At 65.8% G+C, this 27,251-nt stretch overlaps 2 protein-coding genes across 12 annotated transcripts in view; both read left to right on the top strand.

Moving 5' to 3' along the window:
• Positions 1-23,188, top strand: part of SBF1 (SET binding factor 1) — an 87,635-nt gene extending 64,447 nt beyond the window's left edge. For 2 of the 11 annotated variants that reach the window (XM_042792026.1, XM_042792025.1), the window contains 36 exons: positions 481-589; positions 1,364-1,477; positions 2,007-2,084; positions 2,591-2,704; positions 4,224-4,352; positions 4,562-4,660; positions 5,316-5,520; positions 5,880-5,992; positions 6,545-6,694; positions 6,804-6,872; positions 7,389-7,547; positions 7,729-7,988; positions 8,247-8,419; positions 8,610-8,683; positions 8,811-9,006; positions 9,423-9,550; positions 10,714-10,889; positions 11,465-11,542; positions 12,928-13,067; positions 14,284-14,491; positions 14,613-14,809; positions 14,921-15,058; positions 16,038-16,130; positions 16,425-16,502; positions 17,037-17,221; positions 17,310-17,486; positions 18,023-18,124; positions 18,223-18,408; positions 18,486-18,612; positions 18,695-18,825; positions 19,362-19,595; positions 20,201-20,311; positions 20,486-20,697; positions 20,828-20,915; positions 21,006-21,137; positions 21,224-23,188. In XM_042792026.1, the coding sequence (XP_042647960.1) occupies positions 481-589; positions 1,364-1,477; positions 2,007-2,084; positions 2,591-2,704; positions 4,224-4,352; positions 4,562-4,660; positions 5,316-5,520; positions 5,880-5,992; positions 6,545-6,694; positions 6,804-6,872; positions 7,389-7,547; positions 7,729-7,988; positions 8,247-8,419; positions 8,610-8,683; positions 8,811-9,006; positions 9,423-9,550; positions 10,714-10,889; positions 11,465-11,542; positions 12,928-13,067; positions 14,284-14,491; positions 14,613-14,809; positions 14,921-15,058; positions 16,038-16,130; positions 16,425-16,502; positions 17,037-17,221; positions 17,310-17,486; positions 18,023-18,124; positions 18,223-18,408; positions 18,486-18,612; positions 18,695-18,825; positions 19,362-19,595; positions 20,201-20,311; positions 20,486-20,697; positions 20,828-20,915; positions 21,006-21,137; positions 21,224-21,322 (5,062 nt within the window). In that variant the 3' untranslated portion in view covers positions 21,323-23,188. The remainder of the gene's footprint in view (positions 1-480; positions 590-1,363; positions 1,478-2,006; positions 2,085-2,590; positions 2,705-4,223; positions 4,353-4,561; positions 4,661-5,315; positions 5,521-5,879; positions 5,993-6,544; positions 6,695-6,803; positions 6,873-7,388; positions 7,548-7,728; positions 7,989-8,246; positions 8,420-8,609; positions 8,684-8,810; positions 9,007-9,422; positions 9,551-10,713; positions 10,890-11,464; positions 11,543-12,927; positions 13,068-14,283; positions 14,492-14,612; positions 14,810-14,920; positions 15,059-16,037; positions 16,131-16,424; positions 16,503-17,036; positions 17,222-17,309; positions 17,487-18,022; positions 18,125-18,222; positions 18,409-18,485; positions 18,613-18,694; positions 18,826-19,361; positions 19,596-20,200; positions 20,312-20,485; positions 20,698-20,827; positions 20,916-21,005; positions 21,138-21,223) is intronic. The other 9 variants (XM_042792030.1, XM_042792028.1, XM_042792034.1 and 6 more) reach the window with 7 other exon arrangements.
• On the top strand, positions 21,777-23,188 carry LOC122153382 (collagen alpha-1(I) chain-like). The gene is made up of 2 exons (XM_042792036.1): positions 21,777-21,888; positions 21,928-23,188. Exons 1-2 carry the CDS (start codon positions 21,777-21,779, stop codon positions 23,019-23,021), a joined length of 1,206 nt encoding a protein of 401 aa, XP_042647970.1. The 3' UTR covers positions 23,022-23,188.
• Positions 23,189-27,251: the final 4,063 nt, after the last annotated feature.

The raw sequence follows: 27,251 nt of genomic DNA, 5'->3' as shown, positions 1-27,251 counted from the left end.
TGGCGTTGGCCGCGGGGGCCGGGCAGGGGACGTCGCTCGCAGGCCGGCTGCCGCCGGGGCTGTCTGCACGTCTCCCAGGCAGGACAGTTGGGATAGACAGGCCATTGTTGCTGCCAGCTCCTGTCGCAGTGTTTCCACGCTGGCCTGCCATACCCCCCGGCTGCAGAAAGGCTATTTGTATTCCAAAGAAAGCTTTCTTCTGGAGTTAAATTGCTCCGCTGGAAACTTTTCCCTCGGTCAGACGTAGCTCCAGGGCCAGGGGATGATCCCGGTCAGCGTCCACGAGCCTTCAGAAACCTTGCGTGGCTGTAGGGCACGTCCTGGCTGAAGGGCTGAGGGTGCCAGGAGGAGGCCTGCCTTCCCGGGGCCGTAGGCACCCCACAGGCTCTGGCGGTGGGGGTCATCAGCTGGTGTCGAGGCCGGCGCTTGGGTGGAGAGCAGGGCTCGACTGGCTGCAGTGATGCTCTTTTTCGGTTGCAGTTTCACGTACGTGCCCATCTTGCCTGCACAGCTCCTTGAGGTACTGAGCACGCCAACGCCCTTCATCATCGGAGTCCACTCCATCTTCCAGTCGGAGACCCAGGAGCTGGTGAGGCGCCGTGTGCCCCGTCCCGTGTGCCGGGAGCAGGAGCGGTCGGGGGGGGGAGGCGGGGGCCGGGTGCCAGCCGGTCTCTGCCCGGGGCAGCAGGCTGAGCACGCCGGCTCGCGCAGGCTCCGCTGGTCCCGGCCGCCCGGCCCGGGCCACGATCCAGCCGTGCCACACGAGCCGAGCAGGGCTGGCCGGGCCACGCGCCGCCGGGGCTTCACCGGGGATTTGGGTTTGAAACTCGGCCGGCAGCGCCGGGCCAAGAGGCCGTGTTGGCACTTCAGAAACTGAATTCGACCAAAGCGGAACGAGTCCGGGCTAAACTGAAACGAGCTTTTGTGCAGCCCCCCGAGCGAGCTGCAGCGTGCCACTTGAGTGAGGCAGGAGGGCCCCTCTTGGGCCGGGGCCGGTGTTTGACACCTCACCCAGGCTGATAAGGTGCCAAGGAGGCTGATGCCCCAAAGTCAGGGCAGGCGCCTGCTGGGCAAAGCTGCATCCCCCTCCTGCCAGCTTGTCCTCCCCCCTCCCGCTGCGGGGAGCGATGGGCTCCCTTTAGAGCTTGTGCCTTGGCAAATGTTTGAGAAAGCAAAGAGTAAAATGACTACCCAGAAGTTATTGAGGAGAAAATAACTACCGAGGGCCACGGGAGGTGGAGAGGAGCCACAGGCTGTCCCCTCTGGGCTTGCCCCCTCGCCAGCTCTCCGTCGCCCCGCGGGAGGTGGTGGGGCGGGTGGCGTTCAGCCGGGCCTTCTCTCACGCCTGTCCCGCCACTTCCAGCTGGATGTTGTTATCGCAGACCTGGACGGCGGGACAGTGAACGTCCCCGAGTGTGTCCATATCTCCCTGCTCCCTGAACCCCTGCTCCAGCAGACCCGGGAAGCCCTCTCCATGGTAAGTGCCGCAGCCTTTCCCCGCCTCGGCGGGGCGACCCACAGCGGCTGCGGCCCCGCAGCTTTTCCGGCCGCTTGCATGTTGCCAGAGACTGCTGGCCATGCGAGAGCGTGCCCAGGGCAGCCATGCCAAACAAATGCTGCACGCCTCCAGCTCCTGCTCCTCGGCTGGGGCTGGGGGGGGGGGGGGGGGGGGGGGCTGGTTCTGAGCCCCCAGCCCTCCCGCGGCGTACAGAGCTGGAGAGGGTCCCCCTTACCTGCTACCCTCAGCCCCCCGAGCTGTCCCCGGGGTCTGCACTCTGGGCAGCGGGGCTGCACGAGGAGGGGTCGGGCCTCGAGGCTTCCCTCGCACAAGAGAGTGTTTTTGGATACCTGGTGGTTCCAGCCTTGTAGGTTTGTTCCCAAGCCCCTCAGACCTTTTCCGTGGGTGCTCTTGGGTCTCTGGGGAATGCTGCTTGGCTTTTCCCAGCTGTGCAGGTAGAGATCCCCCTGGGCCAGGCCCTGAGCGTGCTTCTGCCTTGTCTCTGCAGGTCTTGGACCCAGAGCTGGAGGTGGCAGATCTTGCATTCCCCCCTTCGACGATTTCTGTCTCTTCTCTCAAAATGCAGGTGAGTGGAGCGGGGGGAAGGGGGTGACCCTCCGGTGAGGCTGCTGTGGCTGCTGGACACCCTGTTTCTTGGGTCTGGAGTAGACAGGGGTGGTCTTGGCGTTGCTGAGGTTGAGGCACGTTTGCTGCCAGGACACCGAGGCAGCTCCAGGCCGTGGCCTGAGAGCCAGCAGTGCTGTTGGCTCGGGTTTGCTGCCGCGCTGGAGCCGGGGCGGGAGGCAGGCACTGAACACTTGGGCACTTCAGCAAACCCCGGGGCTGAGAGAGCTCCCTTCTCCTCTGCGTGCAGCGTCGGGGGTGCTGTGGAGGGCAGGCAGAACGGGGAATCCAGCCTGCCGTGTCCCTTTTTCCCTGGGATCTGCCGAGCTTCCTGCCCTGCTCGGCAGATGCTGACCCTGACGCGTGGTTTGATCCCCTCACCTCTGTGCTGGGGGGGTAAACTCCTGCCCCCGTGAGCCAGCTTGCCTGCACCCTCTCCCTGACCACGCTGTCCTTCCCCCTTTGCAGGATAAGGAGATCCGTGCCGTCTTCCTCCGCTTGTTTGCACAGCTGCTTCAGGGCTATCGCTGGTGCCTGCACATCATCCGCATCCATCCCGAGCCCGTCATCCGATTCCATAAGGTGAGGCGCGGGCGCTGCCGGCCTGGCTCCGCTCTGAGCCGGGGAGGCAGCTCCCGGAGGGGCAACGAGCTGCTGCTGGGGGCCGTGTGATGGGGAAGGGAGGAGGCCTCGGGGCCTGCCTGCTGAGGGAGGGCAGGGAGCACGTTCCTGCAGCGGCTCGGCTCCCTCTGCTCTACGGCCTCCTGGCCACGCGGCAGAATTATTTTTTCAGACTGTCCTGCGGAATGACTTCTCCGGGTGGGTTGGGCGGAGGTTGGGATGAGCTGATCTGTGGAGAGGTTTGCACAAAGACAGCTGTAGCTGGGAGAGTTCCGTGTTTCCAGCAAGCAACCTTTCCGGCATCGCCCCCGGGCCCACCTGCATCCCTTGTTTGTCCTTGGCCGTCCCGAGGTCTTGCGGGTCAGGCAGCGCTTCCCTCTTCGTGCCACGTGTGCTCGGATGTGCTGCAGCTGCGTCCCCTGTGCCTGGTGTCGGGCAGCCTTTGGGGCTCAGCAAACGTGTCCCTCGCATCCTGGCCTGGAGCTGGGCATTTGCTTAAGACCTGGGGAGAGGAAAGAGGCTGGGTCCTGCCTTCCCCGGCGTGTCTGGGGTGTTAGCCGTCCCGGGAGAGCAGGGAAGAGCTTGGGGTGTTTGGGCACCCGTGGAAGGAGACCTAAGGCAGGAGAAGGGAGCCAGGGCAGAGGGAGGCCTCCCCGCAGCACCCTGGGGCACGGGGGGCAGGCAGGACCGCCGCGAGGCCACGGGGGCAACGCCTTGTGCCCCAAAAGCGTGCCGGGAGAGTGCGTGTGAGCACACACGCGCTGTGCACGGCCTGGGCTGGGGCATCGCCAGCCCTGCTCTGCGCTGCAAAACGTCCTCTGGGCTCTGGCTCCAGGTCAGCAGCGTGGGCATCGAGCTGCTTCCTTATGGTCCATAAAGGTTCCTGACAGATGCCTCACAAAGATTCAGTAGTTCCATAAAATCGTAAACGTGCCGTAAACGTGAGGAAATGCCCTTTCATAAAACTGCTATAAAATGAATAAAGTAGAACGAACTTCCATTTCATAAACTCATTCTGTGCAGCGACCGTTTGCAGTACAAAACAGCCTGAATTTCACCTGTTGAGCTGCTTTGGTCACAGCAACATCTGTGCCCCTCTCACGGGGGGGGGGGTTTCGGGCCGCGGGACTCGGCAGTCCGTGTTCTGGTACAGAGCCTGTGGCCCCAGCACCAAGCCCTGCGCCTCTCGGCTCCTCCCCCCGGCGCGGGGCTGGTCCAGCTCCTGCGCTGAGCGTTGTTCAGGATGAGGTCCTCGTCCCAGCTGCCAGCAGGAGCCTGCGGCCGCTGCGCCCTGCTTCCCCCGGGCTGCACCCCGGGGCAGGTGCCCTGCTCCTGCTACCGAGCGTGTCCTGCTGCAACCACATCTCGTGCAAACCCTGTCCCTGCGCCCGCGGTGACGGTGTCACCCACGCTGCCACCTCAGCCGGGGCGCCTGTTCCTGGGCAGTGCCGCTGACGGTGGGCGCTCTCCCCTCTTCCAGGCAGCCTTCCTCGGGCAGAGGGGGCTGACGGAGGATGACTTCCTCACCAAGGTGCTGGAGGGCATGGCGTTCGCTGGCTTCGTGACCGAGCGGGGGGCCCCGTACCGCTCGATCGACCTCTTTGATGAGGTAAGCATCACTTTGGGGGCAGCACCCCCCTGCCCGGCTGTCCCGTGCGCCCTTGCTCCGCTCAGCTCTCCCTGCCCCTCGAGGGACTGGGCCGGGGATCCGCCGTGACGCTCCGCTCCGGCTGCAGCGTCGTCCCCGGGGACGGAGCCGGGGTAGGGGAGGGGTGGCCGGATCCCGCAGCTCCTCTCACCCGTCCCTGCTTCTCCCAGCTTGTGGCTTACGAAGTGAAGCGCATGCGCGCGGAAGAGGGGAACAAGCAGAAAATACTGCGGCACATCAAGGAGCTGGCGGAGAAACTTTACAAAAACGTGAGTCCTGGAGGCCCGAGTGCAGGAGGGGGAAGCTGCTCCGAGTGGGGTACGGTGCCTGGGTCGGAGCCCCGGTCGGTCTGTCCTCCCTCTGTAAACTCTTGCTGGAACTGGTGCTCGCGCTGCGTGGTCCCCTCACGCGCGGCAGGAAACCTGCTGGTGGGCCCAGAAGTGACTGGCCTGGTGTGAGCTGCTCCTGGGAGCAGGATCCCCGGGATTCGGGTGGCCTGGGCATCGGGCACCCCGTGCCTTTGCTCCGGAGCGGTCGCTGCGCTTGTCGTCTGATCCGGGGTGGGCCAGCAAAGCTCTTCTGAAAGCAGAGCGGGGCCTGCGGCCACCTCAGGACACAGCTCCTGGGTGGTGCTGTGCTCGCTGCCACGTCCGGGGCCAAAGCGACCCGTCCCTGCTGCTCCTGAGAGCAGGATGTGCCCGCCCTGCTGCCGCCAGCCGGCCCTCAGCGCTCCGCGTTTCTGGGGGGGGGTTGTAGGTACCGGCTGGGAGAGGGTTTGGCCTCAGAGCAGCAGAGGTTGCTGGAGGCTGCAGAGGTTGCTGGAGGCTGCAGAGGTTGCTGGAGGCTGCCTCGCTGGGGCTCCTGCCCTCGGAGAGGACGCGTGATATCCGCGCTCCTGAGAAGAAACTGTCTTTGCTGTGCCAGGAGAACCCGTACCCCGCGGTGACCATGCACAAGGTGCAGAAGCCCACGGAAGGCTGTCACCTGCGCCTCCACCAGAAGCCTTTTCCCCGTCTGGACGAGGGGACGGTGCAGTGGATCATCGACCAGGCCACTGCCAAGCTGCAGACGGCTCCTCCGGCTGTGAAGGCAGAGAAGAAGTGCATGGTGCCATCGGGACCCCCCATCGGTACGTGTGCGCAGAGGGCCTTGCCCGACGGTGGAAAACCCAGCTCTGGAGGAGCCAAACCACGGTGTTGCTGGCTCCTTTTCACACTTCGGCGTGTCCGAGGGCCCCGCGTGAGCAAAAGGAGCCTTGGAGAAGCAGCGGCACTGTGCGTTAGCTTCTTCCCCTTGGGCTGCGTAGAGCTCCCTGGAGTCTGTCAGCCAGCATGAGGGGATGGTGGGAGACCCCGTGGGGTTCTTCCAGCGTGAGCTCTCGGAGCCTAGAGCCCTGCCCACGCGGAGCAGGGGAGGGGGCACCCATCTCCCCCCACCCAGGGGCGACAGTCCTGCCCCGACGGAGCTAACGGGCGATTCTCTCCCCAGCTGCCATCATGGAGCGCAACGGCAACGCCCTGGCCAACAGCGCCCGTCGCCTGGAGGTGGTCAGGAACTGCATCTCCTACGTCTTTGAGAACAAGATGTTAGAAGCCAAAAAGGTGAGGGGGGGGCTCCTGAGGAGCCGGCGGCTGCGGGGAGGAGAGCGGGGTTGGGGGGTTGCTCTGCCTCTCCTCCGTGGCAGGCGGGAGAGGACATTCCCTGCCCGCGCCCGGATCTCTGCTGACCACCCCTGTCCCTGTGTGTTCACATGTTCCCCGCCCAGCACGCTTCCTCCTTGTTGTGTCCCGGGGCTTTTGGCTCATCGCTCCACCAGCTCAGCGCTATTTCTGCGTCTCCCGGTGCCCCCCCGGGGTCTGTCCCCGTGGAGATAACTGGGCTGGGGTCCTCCCCAGCCTCGCTGAGCCGAGACCTCCCGGGGCTGTGCCCCAGCTGGCCAGATGTGGGGTTTTGCTCTGCTTTGCCTCCACGCTGCAGTGCGGATCAGCTGTCTGCAAACACCACCCTGGTGTCAGCCCACACAGCCAGAACGTGAAGCCCCTCCTGCCCCTCCTCGCCGAGGGCTGAATCACCTTGAACTTGAACCCCCCGCCTGCCCAGAGCTCCGCTGCGTCCCCGTCTTTCCACTCTGTGACTTCCTCTTCCCTCCGCAGTTGTTCCCCGCTGTGCTGCGTGCCATGAAGGGCCGAGCGGCCAGGCACTGCCTGACCCAGGAGCTGAACCTGCACGTGCAGCAGAACCGGGCAGTGCTGGATCACCAGCAGTTCGATTTCATAATCCGCATGATGAACTGCTGTTTGCAGGTAGGAGAGGGCCGGGGGGGGGTCTCTTCGGAAGGAGCTTGGGTGCAGGGCTCGGCGTGGGCCTGGGGGTCTTGCAGCGGATCCTCTTGTAACCCTTTCTCCTCCCCAGGACTGCACTGCCATGGATGAGCACGGGATTGCAGCCGCTCTCCTGCCGCTGGTCACCGCTTTCTGCCGAGTGAGTATCGGCGGTCTCCTCCCCCCTGCCCAGCCCTCCCCGCCTCAGGGGGCCGCAGAGGGGCCGGGAGCCCGCGCGGCAGCCAGCCCGAGGGCAGATTGTCCCCTCGGTGCCCCCCGGAGCAGCGCGGGGTCCTGCCCAGGAGCTTCCGACCGCTCGCGGGGTTGGCCGGGCTGGCGGCGCCGGTCTCGGGGCCCGAGGCTGCCAAGGTGGCTGGGACGCCGGCGGGGAAGGGTGCCCAGAGACCGGGGCTGCTCGGGGCCGCCAGCTTGATCTCTGGGTCGAGCTGGGCCGCGACGAGCTTCTGCCTCCCTTGGAGCAGCGAGGCCCTGCCAGGCTCTGGGCGGGCACTGGGCGAGTCTGAGAAGAGTTAGCAAGGAATGCCTGGAGGGGCTCTGGTGCAAACGTCCCTCCTGCCTGCCCGCGGAGCAGGCTGGAGCAAGGACTGCCGGAGAGGAGAGCTCGGCACAAAGGCCGTGTTTGTGTGAAACGCTCTTCCACCTTCTGCTCCCTCAGAAACTGAGCCCGGGCATCACGCAGTTTGCCTACAGCTGTGTGCAGGAGCACGTGGTGTGGACCAACATCCAGTTCTGGGAGGCCATGTTCTACTGCGACGTGCAGAACCACATCCGAGCCTTGTACCTGGACAGCAGCGAGGAGAACCACGCGGATGAGGTGAGGAGGTGACAGGAGTGCCGGCGTCCCCGGGGAGCCGCTGCGCGGGCACAGCTCTCCCCACAGCGTGACACGGGCGCTGGCCCAGCCCGAGGGACGTTCCTGGGGGAGCGGTGGGGGGGGAAGGCTGGCAGGTCTCCTGTCCGTGCCGACGCCTGACGGCTCCTTCCGACTCCTGCAGGAGAGCACGGAGGGGCCACCAGAAGCCAAGTCCGCCCTGGAGATAGCGTCGGAGCAGCTGAGGCTCTGGCCCACCATGAGCCGGGAGAAACAGCAGGAGCTGATCCAGAAGGAGGAGAGCACTGTTTTCAGCCAGGCCATCCACTACGCCAACCGCATGAGCTACCTGCTGCTGCCTCTCGACACCAGCAAGAACCGGCTGCTCCGCAGCTCCGGGCTGGGGGACGTGGAGAGCGTCAGCAACAGCTTCGTCACCAACAGGTAAGCGGGGCGGGGAGGCTCGGCGGGGCCGCGCCGTGCCGCAGGGAGGCCGCAGCAGCCTGGGCTGGGGACGGGAGGGAGCTCCCTGCTGCGGTGCCCGGGGCTCTCGGGGGCCGTCGGGGTTGATGCAGGTCGCGGGGGCGCTTCACGTCAAGAGTGGGAGCTGCCCTGGGTTCGTATCGGGAGTGGAAACCCCCCTCGGGAGTCTCCTCCACCCTGGTGCGGGTGGGTTCACTCTTCCCTACTCCTGAACGGCAGCATCGCCGGCAGCGTGGCTGAGAGCTACGACACAGAAAGCGGCTTTGAGGACGCGGAGAGTTCCGATGTGGCCAACTACGTGGTGCGGTTCATCAACCGCTTCGTGGACAAAGTCTGCACGGAGAGCGGGGTCACCAACGAGCACCTCAAGGGGCTGCACGTCATGATCCCTGGTAATCGGCCTGGGGAGCGGGCGGCTCTGTGATCTCCCTGGGGATCCTGCTCGAGAGACGGTTCTGCGGGAAGCAGCGGGAAGGCTGAGGGAAAACCCACCCGGGGCTACCGGGGAGGGGTTGGCAGCCCGCTGCGTGGGGTGTAGGGCAGGGCTCTGCTCCCAGGCTCTGACTTCGTGCTTGTCCACAGACATTGTGCAGATGCACATAGAGACACTGGACGCTGTGCACAGGGAGAGCAAGAGGCTTCCTCCCATCCAGAAGGTACGGACCCGGCCTGCTGCAGGGCGGGAAGGTGCTGGTGCTGGGGGGGGGGGGGGGGGGGGGGGGGCTCTCGAGCCCCCTCCCTCAGTCCGCATGGGCCTGAACTTCCCCTTGTACATCCCCGTAGCCAAAGTTGCTGCGCCCCAGCCTGCTGGTGGGCGAGGAGTGTGTGATGGAAGGGCTTCGCGTGTACCTCATGCCCGATGGACGGGAAGAAGCTGCTGGAGGGAACGTCGGCGGCCCGCCTCTCCTCCCCGCGGAAGGAGCCATCTTCCTCACCACCTACCGCATCATCTTCAAGGGCACTCCCACGGACCCTCTGGGTAAGGGTCCTTCGTGCACCACCTCTCCTGCCTCCGGGGGCTGGCGGTGCCTGGGGAGGGGGTGGCCGGCGGCTCTCCTGGAGCCACGGCTGCAGGAGTTGCCAATAAGGGCCTCGGGCGGTTGCCTTGGGCGAGTGACCAGTCAGCACTGGGCCTTGCTGGGGCTGCTGCAACCACCGCAAGCTCGGTGGTTGTTCCCAGGGGTGGTTGCTCTTGCTCTCCACCTTCGGTAGGCGATAAGTTGCTCCTGCCCCCCCAGTCTGCGAGGCCCCGTGGGCTGGCTGTAGGATGTCTAGCCTGTTCCTGGCCGCTTCATCCTACGGGGCTCTCTGTGGTGACGGCCACCACGGGTGGGCCCGGGTGGCTTGGGCTGAGGCAGCGGGACGTGGCTGACCTGTTCCCACGCTTGTGCCCAGTGGGGGAGCAGGTGGTGATCCGATCCTTCCCCATCGCCTCGCTGACCAAAGAGAAGAAGATCAATATCCAGGCCCAGGTGGATCAGTTCATCCAGGAGGGCTTGCAGCTGCGCTCCTGCACATTCCAGGTGAGACCGCCTGGGGCTCTGGGCTGCTCCTCTGCACCACAGTGTCTCCGCTGAGGAGCACGTGGCTGGTGAGACCCAGCAGGTACGTGGCCGTGGCCGGCGCCGGCCCCTGGGACAAGGCACTGCCCAGGCTGATGTGGTTTGGGGGTAGTTCTCCCGAGGGGACCAAAGACAACCCCTACAGCAGGTGACAGTGCACCTGAGGGGACAGAGTTGGCGGCCACCTTGCAGAGCAGGGAGTTGGCTGAGGTCCATTGAGTCACAGGATGGTTTGGGCCACGGGCAGGGTCCTCTTCCCCCAGCCCAGGGGGCTCCCAGCCCCGTCCAACCTGGCCTTGAACCCTTCCAGGGAGGGGGCAGCCACAGCTGCTCTGGGCACCCTGGGCCAGCACCTCACCCCCCGCACAGGGAAGGATTTCTGCCTTATATCCAATCTAAATCTCCCCTCTTTCAGTTTAAAACCGTCCCCCCTCGTCCCATCCCCACCCCCTGATCCAGAGTCCCTCCCCCCCTCTCCTGTCCCCCCTTTAATCCCTGGGAGGCCACTCTCAGGGTCCCCCCGGAGCCTTCTCCTCTCCAGGCTGAACCCCCCAACTCTCTCAGCCCGGCCCCCCAGGGGAGCTGCTCCAGCCGCAGTCCTGTTGTATGCAGGAGCAACTTCCTGCTCATCAGCTCAGGGCTCCTCTCCAACTGCCCCGGTGGCCGCTGGAGCCCCGAGAGGGTGTGAGACGTCCCCACACGGTGCCCCGGGACGTGGTTCTGCAAAACCTTGCAGCAGCTCTTGAGGGGAGAGAAACACAGCAGGGAGAGGGGTCACAGTGCGAGTCGGTTATAAACGCTTTGCATCTTTGAGAGGCTGGTGGAGGTGGAGCAATGCTGGGAGGAGAGCACCTGCAATGTGCTGTCTGCTCCTTCCTGCCCATGGTGCGTGCTCGGGGCCGCAGTGACGGGGCACTGGGGACATCACAGGAGCAGCGGTGCCGGGTGGGGAGCGGTCCCCAGGGTGTGGGGCAGAGGAACAGGCACGGGGGGGGGGGACAGCCTGGCCTCTGCCCGTTGCGCTCCCTGCTCCCAGCTCTGCCCTGTGCTGTGGGAAGAGCCCGGCCCAGCCGTGCCGAGCACGCCGTGACCGGCCCTGCAGCCTGCTCTCTGCTCTTCCGCAGCTGCTGAAGATTGCCTTCGACGAGGAGGTGGCTTCGGACAGCGCCGAGGTCTTCAGGAAGCACCTGCACAAGCTGCGCTACCCCCAGCACGTGCGTGGCACCTTCGCCTTCACCGTGGGCCAGTCGCCCAAGCAAGCCATGCAGCCCAAGGCCAAGGAGAAGAACCCCTCGCTCAGGTACCCGTGCCGGGGGCGGGGAACAGCGCGGGGGGTGCGCGTGACCCTTCCAGGGACGGCAGGGCTTCTCTCCTCTCCCTCCTCCGGTCCACCCAGCAGAGAGCTGCTGAGCGGGGGTCACTCGAGAAAAGCTGGGGGCACAGGCTGCTGAGCTGGAGGTCGGGGTCCCCGAGCCTGCCTGGCTCAGACCTCGCAGGGGATCCCCGCTTGTCTCTGGTCGGGGGGGGGGACATGCTGTACTTGGCAGCGGTCTCCCAGCCCCACGCGGGTCGGACTTGGGAAGCAGCGTGTTGGCTTCAGTGGTGTGCCCTGCCCCGTTGCCCGGGCCGAGGCGGCGCGAGCCCCGCGGGGGTGTCTCGCGGGAGAGGTTCCAGCAGGCACGGGGGGAGCAGCCTCTGCTGTGCCGGAGGAGGGGGAGCGCGGCGGGGGCAGCGGCAGAGCTCTCTGGCCCGCGGGCAGACCCTGCTCCCGCACGCCGCGGCTCGCTTCAAGCAGCGCTGGGGCCTGGTGGCTGCTGTGTTTGTGCTTGGGGTGCCCTGGAGTCTAAGCGTCTCTCCCGTGTGTTTGTGACTCAGCTCTCAGCAGGTGACCGATATGTTCCAGGGCCTGACAGTGGGGGTCATGTCCCTCGGGCACCTTGGCCATTCGACCACGTAAGATGCCTTCACCCTGGGCGGGAGCTTGCGAGGTGGCATTGGCTCGGGCTGCAGCCTTCACTGCTCCCGGGGTTTCTTCTCACCCGCTCTGCATGCGGCCTGGGCTGTGGGCTTGTCACGGGGGGAATGCCCTTTTCCAGGCTGCCGGTGTGACGGCCAGGTTCGGGGCTGCGCTCTCGCCATCGCAGCACCGCGGCTCCGGAGGCGGGCCGGCGGTGCCGGCGCTCCACGGCACCGCGGAGGGAGCTGGGCCCGGACCACCACTAACCTCCAGAGACCCCTAGAGCTGCCGGGCCCCGCTCCGGGCCTGGGCTCTGTCCCAGAAGTCTGCCCGAACTTGCGGGATGTGCTTTGTCACCCCCTTCCAAGTCTGCTTCCAGTGCCCCACACTATCTGCAAACCTTGTTCCTCTGGGTAGGAAGCCCCCCCGCCCCGTTCCTAGCCTCCGTGCCTGAGCGGCCGTCCTCGGGGCAGTGTTACTCCTCGGGCCTGGGGCTGTCCCTCCCTTGGGAAACGCGGGGAGCACTTGGATTCCCCCACCGTTTGCTCTGCAAAGCAAAACAAGGCACCTCCTAGCCTCGCCTTGGCCCCATCTTGCTAAGGTGAATTTCTAAAAATCTTTGCATCGGTGCGGCTGCTGTCCCGGGTTGGACGTGGCCCCGTCCCTGGCTGCTGCGTATCCCGATAGCTCCGTTGTCTGTTCCCCCCTGAGCCCAGGGGCTCACCGAGGCGGTGGTGAGCGCGAGGTCCCGCCTGTGGGCAGGCCACCAGGAATTCCTGCCTCCCGGGGCTCCATCCTGCTCACCCCGCAGCCTCATCGCCCGCGGGTTTTGGAAGGTCTCCTCCCCCCGGGCTGCCCTCGGGAGCGGCCGAGCCCGGCCGCGCTCTCCCTGTCCCTTCCACAGCAGGCGCCCCCTCCGCCAGCGCTGGGTGCCCTGGCCCCTGCCGTCCGCCGGAGCCCCCCTCCTCGGGGGCCGGGCCGGCCGCCCGTGGGCGCTGCGATGCAGAGGTGGTGGCCTTAGAGCCCCGGCCGAGGCTGGCGTCCCCTCGGGTCGGGCGGCTGGGGCGCCTGCTCGGCCGGGCGCCCCGGGAGAAGGCGGGCGCTGCTGTGGGCTCTGCCTCGGTGCCCTCCCGCAGCCGAGGAGCCGGCCCCTCCCTGCCAGCGGGCTAGAGGTGACATCTCCCCTCCCGTGGCGACAGTGACTCTGACCCCGCGCCCGTAGCCGGTGGTGAGGGACGCCCCTGTCTCTGCTTTGCTCGCGGTGCGACCGAGCCTCGGTGTCTCGGACCCTCCAGGGGCTGCTCCTCCGGCCGCGCCGGGCGGTGGTCGCGCACGTGCGGGAGGTGGTGCCCGCCGGCCTCAACCCCTTCTCTGCTTCCAGGACACTCTCCAAAAACCTGGTGAAAAACGCCAAGAAAACAATCGGCCGCCAGTACGTGACGCGGAAGAAATACACGCCGCCCCTGTGGGAGCAGCGGAGCAGCCAGCACTTCCCAGAGGACAACGAGGATGAGATCTCAGGTTGGGAGCGCCCTGGGCAGGGAAGGGAGGCTGGGGCGAGCGCGACGTTTGCTGGAGCGTCTTCCAGCTGGGAGAGGTCTCGGCCGCCACTGCCGGGAGCAGGCGTGGGAGCTTCCCTGGAGCGGGGGGTTGGCGCCGCGGTCGCCTCGCCCCAGCTCTCGTCTGGTGGCGGTGGCCGGTCGGCAGCTCGGCGTACTGCCCGCACCTGGCGAGCCCCCGGACGGGGGGGGCAGCTCCAGCGGCCTCAGCTCCTCGGGTGGGAAGTCCCAGATTTAAGCTGCAGCAAGGCGGGTTAGGTTAGAGATGAGAAGGGCTGAACTGGTTTGGGAGTAACAGAGCACTGGGGGGGGGACAGGAGTCCTCCGCGTTCAAGCTGACGACCTTCCCAGGGGGTCAGGCCTGCCGGAGAAGACGTGGTGGGTGGGATTTAGGGTTTCAGTGGGGAGGGGTGTCTGTGGGGACCAGTCCCTCCTGCCACGCGTGGGGCCGGTCTGGCAGACTGGACATGGCTGGTTTTAGATCTTCCCTTCTGTTCACCGAGATACTTTGGATTCTGCTCCTTTTGTTTGCTCCCCGCTTTGTTTGCGGCGCTTTTCAGCTCGAGGTCTGCCGCTAACGTTGCAAGCCCCCGCTGCCTCCACCGTTTAAGTCATTAGCAAAAACATTCGGGCCCCGAAGAGATGCCTTTGTCCCCGCCCAGCTCCGGCGTTAGGAAAGGCGGAGGGCAGCCCCTGTCCACCTGGCAGTGATTCTGCCTGGGAGGAAGTGTCCCGGGCCGAACGCCTCGCTGGAGCCGAGGTCTGGTCCGTGTTGTCCCCCCCCCGTCCCAGGAGGTCGCTCTCCTCTGCGGGAGGAGATGAGACCGGCGGGACGGAGCAGCTCTGGACAGGTCTGTGTTGGGCTGTTCCTCATCTTTCAGTGGTATCAAGCGATGTGGAAGCACCAATCTGCTCGGTCGTCAGTACCCAGGCAGCTGACTTTTCGCTGTGCTTTTAACCTCACAAGTAAAGGCTCCCGCCCCAGAGCCTGGCGGCCGCCCTTTGGATGGGGCGGCTGAGCCCCCCGTTCCAGGTGAAGGTGCTGGGAGGAAGCTCCTGCCCTGTCCTGCCTCTGCTGTGCTGGGGGGAGCCTCCAGCCCGGCCGTCACTTCCAGCTGCACGTGGGACGCCGTGTCCGTGCCGAGGCTGGACCCGCATTCCCCCCTTTGTCTCCGCAGTGTCCGAAGAGATGGACCGAAGCACTTTGACCCCCACCACCACCATCAAACCTTCGGACAAGATGACCATCAACCACTTGGTAGAGCGAGCCTGCTGCCGCGACTACCAGCGGATGGGGCTGGGCACGCTCAGCAGCAGCCTCACCCGCTCCAAGAACGAGCCCTTCCGCATCTCCACCGTCAACCGCATGTACGCCATTTGCCGGAGGTGAGCCCGGGGGCACCAGGGTTGGGAGAGGACAGCGGGGGGTCTTGGCTGTTTTGGGGGGCCGGGGAGGCTTGTGCTGCGCCCCGCTGGGCTCTGCAAAGCCACCGCTCTCCTCTTGCAGCTACCCCGGGCTGCTCATCGTGCCGCAGAGCATCCAGGACAACACGATCCAGCGGATCTCCCGCTGCTACCGCCAGAACCGCTTCCCCGTGGTGTGCTGGCGAAACTCCCGCACCAAGGCCGTGCTGCTGCGCTCGGGGGGGCTGCACGGCAAGGGCGTCGTGGGCCTCTTCAAATCCCAGAACGCCCCCACCGCAGGTGCCCGGCCCCTTTCCCCCCAGGCAGCGCCCGTGCCGGCAGCGGGCTGCCGAGCCCTCCCGGGCCCTGGCGCCGGCGGCGGCGCGGTGATGCTCGCGGCTCTCCTCCCAGGCCCCTCGCAGACGGACTCCACCAGTTTGGAGCAGGAGAAGTACCTGCAGGCCGTGATCAACTCCATGCCGCACTACGCCGACGCCGGCGGGCGCAACACGCTCAGCGGCTTCACCTCCGCGCACATGAGCGGCTCAGGTGAGGGGCTCGGCCGCGGCGCAGCGGGGACGCCGCAGGGCACCGCCTGCGTGGGGCCCAGCCGTGGGTCCGTGCTGTCCGTCCCGGAGCCCGGGCGGCCAGGTGAGCCGCTTCCCCCCCCCCCGGTCTCCCACGTCGGAGGAGGCGGCAGAGCCTTCCCAGCGCGCTCGCCAGAGCTCCCAGCTCCCCCGCTGGGTCCGCGTGGCTGGCGGTGGGGGACGGGTTTTGGGAAGCCCGGCGGCCCTGGGCCCGCGAGCACGGGGAGGTCGTGCTCGGATCCGGGTGGGGGACGGACCCCGCTAGCCGAGGTCTCGGCACCGGCTGCGCAGCGGGCAGCGGTGCCCGGGCTCTGCCGCGGGAAGCCTCGGTAAGTCGCTGCCGCCCTCGCCTGCCCTCTCCCCCCCGGCAGAGCTGCCCGTTGCTGCCCCGCCACGCTCCGGTGTCATTCAGCTGTCCCCACCATCCCACCCGTCATCGCTGCCGAGCTGAGCGGGGGGCCAGAGGGACCGTGGGGGAGCCCAGCCAGCGGCTCCCTGCAGCCCGCCGAGGGGGGGACTCGCCCGAAGCCCCTCCGAGGCCGCTCTCCTGTTGAGGGGGGCATGTGCCCGGGGCCAGGGCTGAAGGAGGGAGGGTCAGACCGGCGGTGGAGGGGGGGCAGGGGAGTGACGTGGCGAGGGAGCCGCAGAGCAGGGTGATCCCCCCGCGGTGCGAAGCGCCTGGGGCAGGGCTGCGGGAGGGCCGAGCCCCCGCTCGCGCTGCCGCACCCGGTGCCTTTTGGCTGTGGCTTCAGCTGGAGGGTGTCCCGGTGACCCCCGCACGCCGGCCTCCTGGCCCCGGCCCCCGGCGCTCCTGCTTGCTGCCGCTTTCTCTCGCTGGCCCCTTCCCCTCCCTCCTGGGCAGTTGTGGGGAGGCGAGGCGGGAGGGCCCCCCTGGAAGCAGCACGGCGAGGCCGAGAGCTGACGTTCTGTTGGTGCTACAGATTTCTCCGACAAGAGGCAGCCTAAGCTGGGATCGCTCATGAAGCAGGTGATGGGAGGGAAGGACGATGGGCCCGGTACTGTTAGCCCCGGAGGTGAGGACGTGCGGGCGAACGCTGCCTCGTGGGGGCCTCGCGAAGGCCCCCCGGGCTCGGGGCAGCGCTTCTAGAGTAGATGCTTCCCCCTGGCTCCCCCCCCACCCCCCCCCGAGCTCTCTGCCGTGGGGGCAGCCGCCGGGAGGGACCTGCCGCCGCAGCCCGGAGCCACCTCCCCAATCCTGCTCCTTGCTGCAGTCGCCCCCGACCGGGTCCCCGGGCGCCTGTGCCTGCCGAGCGCGGGGCCGCCCGCCCCGGTGCCCCCGCTGAGTCGCTCTCGTCCTGTGCTCTCAGGGCTCGCTCACAGGGCTAGGGTCATCACTCTCTCCACCCCCAAGTGCGTGTCGGCGAAGGGCCGCGAGACGCCCCGAGGTACGGTACCGCCGGCTGCCTGACCGCCACCCGGGTGCTAACCGTGACCGACTGACCCCCCCACACACACGCTCCCCCCCCCCCCTTCACACCACTAATGCCCCCCTAACACCCCACCTCGGCCCGCTAACGCCTCCACTGAGCATGTCGCTGGCCTGCTCCAGCTCCTGGAGCCGGCGGTAAGTACCGAGCCTGGCCCCAGCTGATCCCGCACCGGCCTCTCAGGTTTGCTTTAGGCTCCTTGCGCGTCTGCTGGGTGCCGGGGGGGTGCTGGGGGGGGTGCTGGGGGGGTGCTGGGGCGGGAGCACGGCCGCGCAGGCGATGGGACGCGGCGCCGCTGGGGCTGGTCTCTGGATCTGCCGGGGTAAGAAACCCTGCAGCGCCCAGCAAGGAGAGGGAGCGAAAGCAAACCTGGTTCCCAGCACCTTCCCGGCATGTGCTCCCCGGGCGCTGGGCTGCGGGGTGACCGTGGCCGGCCGCTCGCCCCCGCCAGCCCGCCGGGGACCCCCAGCCCGACCGCCGGCCGTCTTGCAGGCAAGTGGGGCAGCATCCGAGCCAGCGGGCGCATGAGCAGCTACGCCCTGAACATGGAGATCGGGTCGCGCCTGGCCGGGAAGGACCTGCTGGGCCCCCAGCACAACGGCACCCCCTCGGAGGCCAGCTTCCTGCGCCAGCACCGCGCCTCGCTCTACATCATCGGCGACAAGTCACAGCTGAAGGTGAGCCCGAGGCCCGGCAGCGGCCGCCGGGGGGGCCGGGGCTCTGCTGGGGGTCCCTCTGGACGGCGCTGACTCCCTCCTCCCTCAGGGGGTGAAGCCGGACCCGCTGCAGCACTGGGAGGTGGTGCCCATCGAGGTGTTCGACGTGCGGCAGGTGAAGGCCAGCTTCAAGAAGCTGATGAAGGCCTGCGTGCCCGGCTGCCCCTCCACTGACCCCAGCGTCGCCTACCTGCGGTCCCTGGAGGAGTCCGAGTGGCTGTCCCAGGTCAGTTACCCCCCCCCCCGGAGCCGCCCTGGTCCAGCCCCACCATAGGAGTCTTTGCTGTTGGCGCAAGGAGATGTGCTCTTGCCTCCTGGGGAGGTGGGTCGGGGTGCCCTCTCCGGAGCGTCACCGCGGGCTGGAGCGGGGGGCACTACGGGAGCGAGGGCAGAACAGTCCCGAGCGCGGCTGGGGGACGCGGGACACGACCCGCCGGACGGCGGAGCGCCCTGAAGGGCTTGCGACAAGGCAGTGCCAGCAGCAGCCGGGTGGCTGCCGCTCTGTCGGGCTGGTCCCCAGGCTGCTGGAGGGCACGGGGGGGGCCCCACGGCACGGTGGTTCAACCCCCGGGGCCGCGCTGCTGCAGGCAGAAGGGTGTCTGAACACGGAGGGGGGGGGGTCAGCGAGTAGCGTGGCCCTGCGTGCCCCCCCCACTGCTCCGCTTCGGCTGGCTCACCTGCTCCCAGCAGCAAGGGTCGCTGCGCAACGCCCGGCAGCCAGCTTTCCTGCACCCTGGTAACTCTTGGCCCGTACGCTGGCAGATCCACAAGATCCTGCAGATCGCGGTGCTGGTGGTGGAGCTCCTGGACACGGGCTCCTCTGTGCTGGTGAGCCTGGAGGACGGCTGGGACATCACCACGCAGGTAGGAGCCCTGGGGCTGCCCGGCGCGGCGGCGGCTGCCCACGGCTGTCATCCCCCCACCCCAAGGGCAACCTCGAGCCCCCCCCCTTGTCCTTGCAGGTGGTCTCCTTGGTGCAGCTGCTCTCGGACCCCTACTACCGGACGCTGGAGGGTTTCCGCCTGCTGGTGGAGAAGGAGTGGCTGTCCTTCGGGCACCGCTTCAGCCACCGCGGGGCACAGACCCTGGCCGGCCAGAGCAGCGGGTTCGCCCCCATCTTCCTCCAGTTCCTGGACTGCGTGCACCAGGTGAGCCCGGGGGGAGACCCCGGAGCCCGCGCTCCGTGGGTCGCCGGGAGGTCTCAACCCGGTGCCGCCCCGTCCAGATCCACCTGCAGTTCCCCATGGAGTTCGAGTTCAGCCAGTACTACCTGAAGTTCCTCAGCTACCACTACATTTCCAACCGTTTCCGGACGTTCCTGCTGGACTCCGACTACGAGCGCATCGAGCTGGGTGAGGGCAGGGTGCGGGGCCGGCGGCGGCCGGCAGCCCGGCGCCGTGCCCCACGTAACACCCCCCGCTCCCCTCCCCACAGGCCTCCTTTACGAGGAGAAGGGCGAGCGGAAGAGCCAGCAGGTCTACAAATCCATCTGGGATTACATCGACCGGCTGAACAAGAAAGCCCCCATCTTCTTCAACTACATGTATGCCCCCGAGGATGGGGAGGTGCGTGGAGCCAAGCCAGCAGCCCCTTAGCTGGACCCACCCGAGTGGTCTTGCCCGGCCGCCGCGCCGGGACGCTGGGGAGGGTTCTGCCGTGAGCTGTGTCCCCGCAGAGCTGTTGTGGTGGGGGGATGCAGGTGAGGCTGCAGAGGGGCAGATCCCGAGTCGCCGGGGTCTCGCTTTGGGCCCCACGAGCTGGGAGTGTCCTCCCTCGGGGACGAGAAGCCGCAGGTTGGCAGCGCGGGGACTGCTCTCTGCCCGCGCTGCTCAGAGCTCTCCTTTGGGCCGGGCAAGGTCTTGGCCAAAGCTGGAACCAGCTCCGCCTTCCTCTGGCCCAGCACTGCCTTTTCCTGAGCAGCCCGCAGCCTTCCACCCTCAGCTGCCTCCTGTTACCCGTCAGGAAGCTTCGCCCTTGGGGGAGAGCTCGTTGTGAGGGGGCTGATTTCCCCCCTGGACAGGCGGTCCCTGCGGCGTGGCCAGGGACGCATCCAGCCAGGACGCTGCTGCCCTTCCTGAGCAGAACCCCGCTTCTTCCGCAGGTGCTGAGGCCGTACAGCAACATTTCCAACCTGAAGGTGTGGGACTACTACACGGAGGAGACGCTTTCCGAGGGCCCCTCCTATGACTGGGAGCTGGCGCAGGGGCAGCCGGAGCACGTGGAGGAGGCGGATCGGCAGGACACCGGTGCCCCCCAGACGAAGCGCAAGATCATCTGGCCGTGCTACGACAACCGCAGCCGCGTGGAGCCCGACGCCATCTCCAAACTGCTGGAGGTGAGCGCGGGCGGGGGCCCCATCGCCCACCCCTCGCTTCTGGGACGGGGCAGGGTTGGAGATGGTGGGCCCCCCCCCCCGGACAAGGGACAGTGGTCCCCAGGGGCTCGGGCAGGGTTGGAGGTGGTTGACACCCCCCCCAGGACAAGGGACATTGGTCCCCAGGGGCTCGGGCAGGGTTGGAGGTGGTTGACACCCCTCCCAGGACAAGGGACAGTGGTCCCCAGGGGCTCGGGCAGGGCTGGAGGTGGTTGACACCCCCCCCCCCCCCAGGACAAGGGACAGTGGTCCCCAGGGGCTCGGGCAGGGTTGGAGGTGGTTGACACCCCCCCCCCCCCAGGACAAGGGACAGTGGTCCCCAGGGGCTCGGGCAGGGCTGGAGGTGGTTGACACCCCCCCCCCCCCCCAGGACAAGGGACAGTGGTCCCCAGGGGCTTGAGCAGGGTTGGAGGTGGTTGTCACCCCCCCCCCCCAGGACAAGGGACAGTGGTCCCCAGGGGCTCGGGCAGGGCTGGAGATGGTTGACACCCCCCACCTGGACAAGGGACAGTGGTCCCCGGGGGCTCGTCCCCTCCTGGGCTGATGCCTGAATCCCACCCCGCCAGGAGCTGCACAACCTGGAGCTGGAGCTGGGGCAGGTCCCGGAGCGCTGGAAGGACACGTGGGACAAGGTCAAAGCTTCGCAGCGCACCGAGGCGCGGCAGGAGGGCAGCCGGGTAGGCTGGGGGGCCGGGGGGGGGGGGGGGGTGGCTTTGCCCACACGTGCCCCGGGCAAAGCGGGTGTTTGCTCCTGCCCCCGGGGGCCGGGGAGGGGGTGCCGGTGCTCAGCCCCCGGGCTGGGCGCGGGGCCATCCCCCCCCCCCTCACGCTGTGCCCTCCGCTCCCCGCAGACCCCCAGCTCCCTGCTGATGTCCTCCGGCCTCTCCCACCACCGGCGCTCGCTGGGCGTGTACCTGCAGGAGAGCGGCGTGGGCTCGACCCTCAACCTCAGCCTCGACAGCGACACCAGCAGCACCTCCACCCCCTCCAGCGGGAAGCAGGGCGGCCGCAAGAGCACCAGCACGCTCTACAGCCAGTTCCAGATGTCGGAGAGCGAGAACAGGCAGGCGGGGGGGGCTCGGGGTGGGGGGCCGGGGGCCGCCGGCCGCGCTGGGAGGGGGGAAGGCGTGTGCGTCCTGCAGAGCGCGGACCCCCGTCGCTTCTCGTCCCTGCTGACCCCTGGGCCCCTGCAGGTCCTACGAGGGGTCGCTGTACAAGAAAGGAGCCTTCATGAAACCCTGGAAGCCTCGCTGGTTCGTGCTGGATAAAACCAAGCATCAGGTAGCGAGGGGCGGGGGATCCCCGGGGTCCGTCCTGCCACCCCCCCGTCCCTCCCCGCGGCGCTGACCTGCGCGGGGTCTCGCCCCGCAGCTGCGCTACTACGACAGCCGCATGGACACGGAGTGCAAAGGCGTCATCGACCTGGCCGAGGTGGAGTCCATCACCCCAGGAGCCCCCACCATGGGGGCCCCCAAGACGGTGGACGAGAAAGCCTTCTTCGATGTGAGTGTGGCCCCGGGGCAGGAGCGCGGCAGCCCCCCCGGCGCCGCCGCCCCGGCCCCGCTCACCTCCTCTCTCCTCCCCTGCAGCTGAAGACGACGAAACGAGTTTACAATTTCTGCGCCCAGGACGTGCAGCTAGCCCAGCAGTGGATCGACCGCATCCAGAGCTGCTTGTCGGACGCGTGAGGCTGGCTCAGAGGAGCTGCTGTTCCAGGCGCGGAGTCTCCCGGGCCCCGGCACGTGGCGCAGAGGCAGCGCCCGGGCTCGCGTCCGAGCCGGGGCTGTGACTGATGAGGAGGAGGAGGAGGAGATGGCCTTCCTCCCCCCTCCGCCGCGGGTGTGCTGTCCCGGGCGGCGGCGGGGCGGGATCGGGACGAGACCCGGTGGTAGGACTGTGTAGTGGAGGAACTCTTCGCGTTGAAGCAGGCTGGGGGTGCGGGCGGGAGCCTGACCCGTCCTCCCAGGCCTGTCTGAGCCCTGTAATTAGTGTCCCCCCCTCTGTGCTCCCCCCGCGCTGGGCGGCCCCCCTCTCTCTGCTGCAGCTGGTGGGGGGGGGGGGTGTGCGCCTCGCCTCCACCCCGCCCCGCGCTGCTGCAGAAAGCGGGGGCTGCCTGCCTGCCTCCTCCTCCCCGCGGCTTGCATGTCTGCCAGAGCATCCCCCGGGGAGAACCGGCCCTGCTCCCCCCCCGGCGCCGCTGGCCTCGGCGGGAGCCTTGAGCTCCGCTCCCGCCCTGCTGGAACCGGGGACCCGCAGCTCCGGGTGCCGCTGGGCGCGGGGGGGGGGGTGGGGTGGGGGGGCTCGCCCCAGCGCTGGGACCATCCTGCCCCGGCCGGCATCCCCCGGGCAGAGCGTCCCGGCCCTGGCGCCTCGCCTGCCCCGGCCTCGCACAGGAACCCGCGAGCTGCCGGTTCCCCGGGGATGGTGCCGGTTGTCGCCGCAGGCGCCGCCTCCGGGTGTGAGGAGGGGCCGTGGCTGTGGCCGCTCTGCTCCTGGCGGGGGGGTGACAGAGGGGCTCCCTGTCCTGGCGGGGGCACAGCCTCTGCCTCCACAGCCAGGCTCGCTGTCCGGGGGGGGGTGGGATACACACGTTCCCCACGGGAGGTGCCAAATGCTGCAGCCCTCGGTGCCCTGGGGCCGTCCCCTCTGTCCCCTCGCGTGGGGGGACGAGGGTCCCCGCCGGCAGCGACGCCGGGGCTGGGACGCGGCCGGGCGCAGCGGTGCTGGCAGGTGCCACCCGCTCTCTTTGCACAGGTCACCCCCCCCCCCCACCCCGAGCTCGCCTGCGGGAGGGGGGGGCAGCACCTCGGGGGGCACCGCACAGCGCTGCCCTCTCCTCCCTACGGCCTCAGGGCTCTTCCCCTCCCCACGCCCCCCCCCGGCCCCCCACGCTTGTGTCCTGCCCGAGGGGGCTCGGCCCCGCAGCGGCGCAGTTTTGGGGGGGGGTGGGGGTGGGGGGCTGCCTGTCCCACCGCCCGCTGCCGCCTCCCCGCGTGTTGCTGTCACAGCGTCAGTGCAAAGGGGGAAAATCTCGGTACAGAAACGGATCCTGCAGCACCTCGCCCATCCCCTGCACTGCGTGACCGTGGGGAGGGGGTTCTGCCCCCGCTCCCCCCGAGGGTCGCTCGCCGGGAAGCCCAAAGAGGCGTTGTGGGGGTCGCTCGGGACCCGCTGCCGTCTGGCTGCTGGACGGGACCCGGCCCCCCCCCAGCCCCCCCCACCCGGCAGAGCCACCGCGCTGGCCCCCCGCACGCTCGGCCAAGCTCTTCTACCTGTCTTGTTTTTAAAGGAGTACAATGTTTTATTTCAGTGCAGAGGTCTTTGTACAGTCTTAACCCCCAGGTTCCCCTCTTTGTTTTACTGTACAATAATGGCTGTGGCAGGTAGCTGGTGTAACATGGAGGTTTTTGTAACTTACCTGAGCAGTTGTAGATTATTGAAGTTTCTGTACATTGTGTCAAACATACAGAGTCCTTGTATTGTATTGTGCCTAGAGGAAAAAGGTTATTATATAAAGAGAAAACTAACTGAATTTAATAAAAAAATTAATATGACAGAGGCCCTTTTGCCTCACTGCCACCAACATCAGCTGCCCCCTCGGGCACGGGGCCAGCGCTGCAGGAACCGCAGGACCTGGGCTCGGCTCCTGTCCCGGGGGACTGGGCTGGCCCCAGCTTGGGGGGGACGGAGCCTCATGGAGAGCTGCTGGAGCCTCGCTGGGGCTGTGCCCGAGCAGAGGCTGCGCTGGTCCCTGCAGCCCCCCAGGGCGAACAAGGACCTTCGCCCTTCCCTGTCCTACCCCCTCCCACGCGCTCTGTCACGTTTCACTCTCCCAGGGACGCGGCGGGTGCTGAGCCCAGTGTCGTCGTCGCCCAGGCTCAGCTGTGCTGCTTTCCCCGGGTGATTTAGGCCCTGCCTGGGCTCCGGTCGGGCAGCAGGAGCCCTCCCAGAGAAAAAGTGGGGGTTGCGCATCAGTCTGCACTGTGGAGGGCGGGGGGGGCCCTTGCCCCAGCTCCACCCCCCCCTGTGCGCGTCCCCCTGAGCAAACCGCTGTCCCAGCAGCGCAGGGACGGGCTCGGCAGGGCGGCCGCAGGGAGCTGCTGCCCACGATCCCGCCTCGCTCTGCAGCACGGGAGGGAAATGCTGGTAGAGGTGGGAAGAAACCTAAACCCACGGGTGCTGGTTGGCACCCCCCAGCCTGCGTCTGGGCCCCCCCCTCCCCGACCAGCAGTGCCGCGGCGAGCGCAGAGCGGTGACTTCGTGCAGCTGGCCCAAAGCTGCTTCAGGCTGCCGCACCCAGCCAGGGACCCCCGGAAAAATTACGGGGTGCGAGAGGTGGTCCCGTGGCTTCAGCTTCATCACAAAGTCCTGAACAGTCACCATGGCCCAAGCGGCTGCCGGGGCCATGGGTCAGGCCTGCCCACGGCTCGGGGGGGCACGGGATGCCGGCCCGGATCCACCCCGGTGCTGAGTGCCGTCACCGCCTTTAGCTGCAAAACCAGCACCTTTCTTCAGGGTGAAGACTTGAGGATTTTGGCACAAGAAGCCACAGAACGGAGAATTGCTTACACTGAATCACGTCAGCTGCACTGAAAAGGGACCGGCTACGTACAGATGCAAACATCCGGCAAAGCTGCCGATGGCCAAATCCTGTGGGTTGCAGGCTCACGCGCCCAGCCCGGGCAACGACTAAACCGGGGTGAAAGCACCATCCGGGGCGGCGGGGAGGCCACTGCTGCCTCCTGCCCCCCACGACAGCACCCGAGGACTTGAAATCCAGTAAACCGGACCTCCGCAGGAATCCACCCCGGCCCCCGCTGCTCCCCCTGCGCCCTCCCGGGAGTGTGGGGGGGGAAGGAAGCCGCTGGTTTCTGGGGGCTGCGCCCCCCGTGCTGCTGCCCGTGCCCAGTCCCTGCCTGTTCCTGCGCCCAGTCCCTGCCGGAGAGCGAAGCCCCCCCAGGATGCAGCGCGGAGGGGGCTGATCGTGTCCTGCAGGATGGAGGAATCCACCACTGGCACGTGAATTTTGAGCTTTTATTGATAGTTGGAATTTACAGCCTAAACTGACAACATAGAGAGATGCAGACTTTTTTTTTTTTTTCTTTTTTCTTTTTTTTCTTTTCTTTTTTTTTTTTTCTTTTTTACAAAAACAAAAACCAAAATAACCAAAAGCCACCAGCATCAGATTTACAATATAAAAGTTTTGACAGTAGAGAGACTAAAGTACATCTGGAATTACTCAGAAAAATAAACAGGGAAAAAAGGCAGTAATTTAAAATTTGTCCCTCATATATACACATAGATACACAGACATTGCTTACAAAGACCCGGTTTCAACATTTAAGGGCAGTAGGCATCATGAGAAAAAAGGCTCCCCTATGTCATTGCACTAAATTAATTAACCCAGGTGGGCACCCCCCTTTGCCACCCCTTCCCGGTTTAGAGGAAAGGCCACGTGAAGCTAAACGGGATTTCCGCGTTGCCCCGGGCCCGGGCTCAGCCAGGACCCTCCCCACACCCGCCGCGCTCTCACCCACCGGCGCTACCGGCGCGGCCGCTGCGACAGCCCCACGACACCGTCTGTGCAGGCAAGTGTTTCTTATTGCTATACGGAGTGCACCTTACCTATCAGCCGCCGTCTTACGGCTTGGGTTTTTGGAAAAGGCATAGACCAGCCCCTAACGCTCGCTTTTTCCAAGCCGCTCCCCGGGGAAGCAGCAGCAGCTGGACTTCCCGACCGCTCAACAGCTCATCAGCAGATTTCCAGGGAAACTCGGCTCTCGGGACACCGACACGGACCGACTGCATTTGCAGACGGGCAGAGCGAAGCAGGGGCGGCGCTAGGCTGAAAAGCTGCGCGCACGTCTGGGCACCGAGAGCTGCAAAATCCAGCTCTCAAACACCCCAACGCCCCATCCCCAGCCTGCCCGCGGCCGCGGTGCCTCCCCCAGCTCCCACCAGGGGACTCAAAGGATCTGCTGTTCCCGGGGGGCCGGGCAGGTTTCGCCCCACGTCCCGCACTTCAGCTCCGGCTGGGCTGTGAGACGGGGACTGCAGAGGTGGCCGTCTCCACGCTCCTCTCCCAAACCGAGCGGCTGCAGCGAAGAGCGAAGCGCAGGCGGGGGGCACGGCCGCCCGGGACCGTCCCGCACCCCCCCCAGCCGGAGCTCCGCTCCGCTCCCCTCGCAGGGGCCCGGAGGAACCTGCCGGCTCCCCGGGTCCGCCCGGCACCGCCGCCACCGCTACAGCCTCCCACTTCTCCTGGGGATGAGGAATACACTTAAAAAAAAAAAAAAAAAAACAAAAAACAAAAAAAAAAAAGCCCCATGACTGTTTTGGTTTATTTTTAGTTTAAACAAGCATTTCGGGTCCTTTAGCCTAAGGTGGCAACTGGTGGATTTTCTAGGGTGGACAGGCCTTAAATAAGTGGTTTGTGCTAACAGTCAAAAAGCCAAACGTTTCCAATCACCTCGAGTCTAAACTGCAGCCTAACGCCAAACAGAAACGAAACCGATGGAGGTTACGGAAAAGCCCCAGAGAAGCGACTCCAGAAGCTCCAATTCAACAGACCGTGGACCAAGAGGAGGTGGCAAAGAATATTTAATATCCTGATTGCTTTAAATATGCTAAGTGCAAATTAACGGGTTAAACGATGGTGTCCTGTTGAGTTAGGAATATCAGAGCCTAAAAAGGAAGTTTCTGTTTGTCTGAGCAGATACACCCTACAGTAAAAAATATCATTAGAACCACGGATATTTTAATGTGCAATAATACAATTACCCACTCCATGTAGATACATATATGTATGCATGTGTACATGTACACCCACGCACATACATGTATGAGACAATGTCTTAAGCACTGCCAAACTGATCTAGTGCCAGTACTTGGGCTCTGTTAAAGAAAAGGTTTACAAAATATCAGATCAAGAAAAAGGTTTCTATAAAACTTTACATTTCAACTGAAGCTGCTCATCTAAATTTTAAACGCTGTCAAAACCCGGTTTGGATACAAAAGGCAAAGACAGAAACAGACAAGGAACAAAAGTTAAAAATCAACGACCTTCTTTTCCATGAGCCTCGCTGAGAAAAATGCCAAAATGAAAAACACCCTGGAGCACTTTTTTTTTTTTTTTTTTTAAAGTCTGGAAACACAGCTTTACCTACCTAGAGAAAATGGCAACAAGTATAAAATAGAATTTTACCTTGAACTGAAAACCCCCCAACGAGTCATTCCATTCCCACACCTCAGCCCAGTGGAAGCGAGTCCCCAGCGGATCCTGCCCTTCCAGAAACTTCCCTCCGCGTGCCAGTACCTTTGAATTTTTGCATTTGTACCAATGAATAAGCTGTTTCAGAAGGCGCACACCTACCAATCAACAAGTTATACGCAAACCCAAAAGCTCTGAGAAAAACAGGTTTGAAGGGAATTTAGAAATACTCATGAACAACTGAAGAAGAAGAGCGGAGGAAGGGAATAACGAGCCAAGGCCACACAAACCCGCGCCCTGCCCGGCCACCTCGCAAACACAACTGCCTTTTCTTTTACTGGGCAGAGCCTTCTGCAAGCAGAGGAGAGAGCTGATGCTTCGAGAATTTATAAAAATACATGAAAAAT

The sequence above is a fragment of the Tyto alba genome, unplaced genomic scaffold (genome assembly GCF_018691265.1).
Source record: "Tyto alba isolate M040663 unplaced genomic scaffold, T.alba_DEE_v4.0 Super-Scaffold_2, whole genome shotgun sequence".
Lineage (NCBI taxonomy): Eukaryota > Metazoa > Chordata > Aves > Strigiformes > Tytonidae > Tyto > Tyto alba.
The sequence above is the reverse complement of the archived record's forward strand: the minus strand, read 5'-3'. Positions and strand labels throughout refer to the sequence as shown.

Coding starts and splice junctions, on each gene's coding strand:
- LOC122153382 (XM_042792036.1), top strand. CDS start 21,777: ATGTCTGCCAGAGCATCCCCCGGGGAGAACCGGCCCTGCTCCCCCCCC. Junction 21,889..21,927: donor TGCTGGAACCGGGGACCCGC/AGCTCCGGGTGC, acceptor GGGGGGTGGGGT/GGGGGGGCTCGCCCCAGCGC.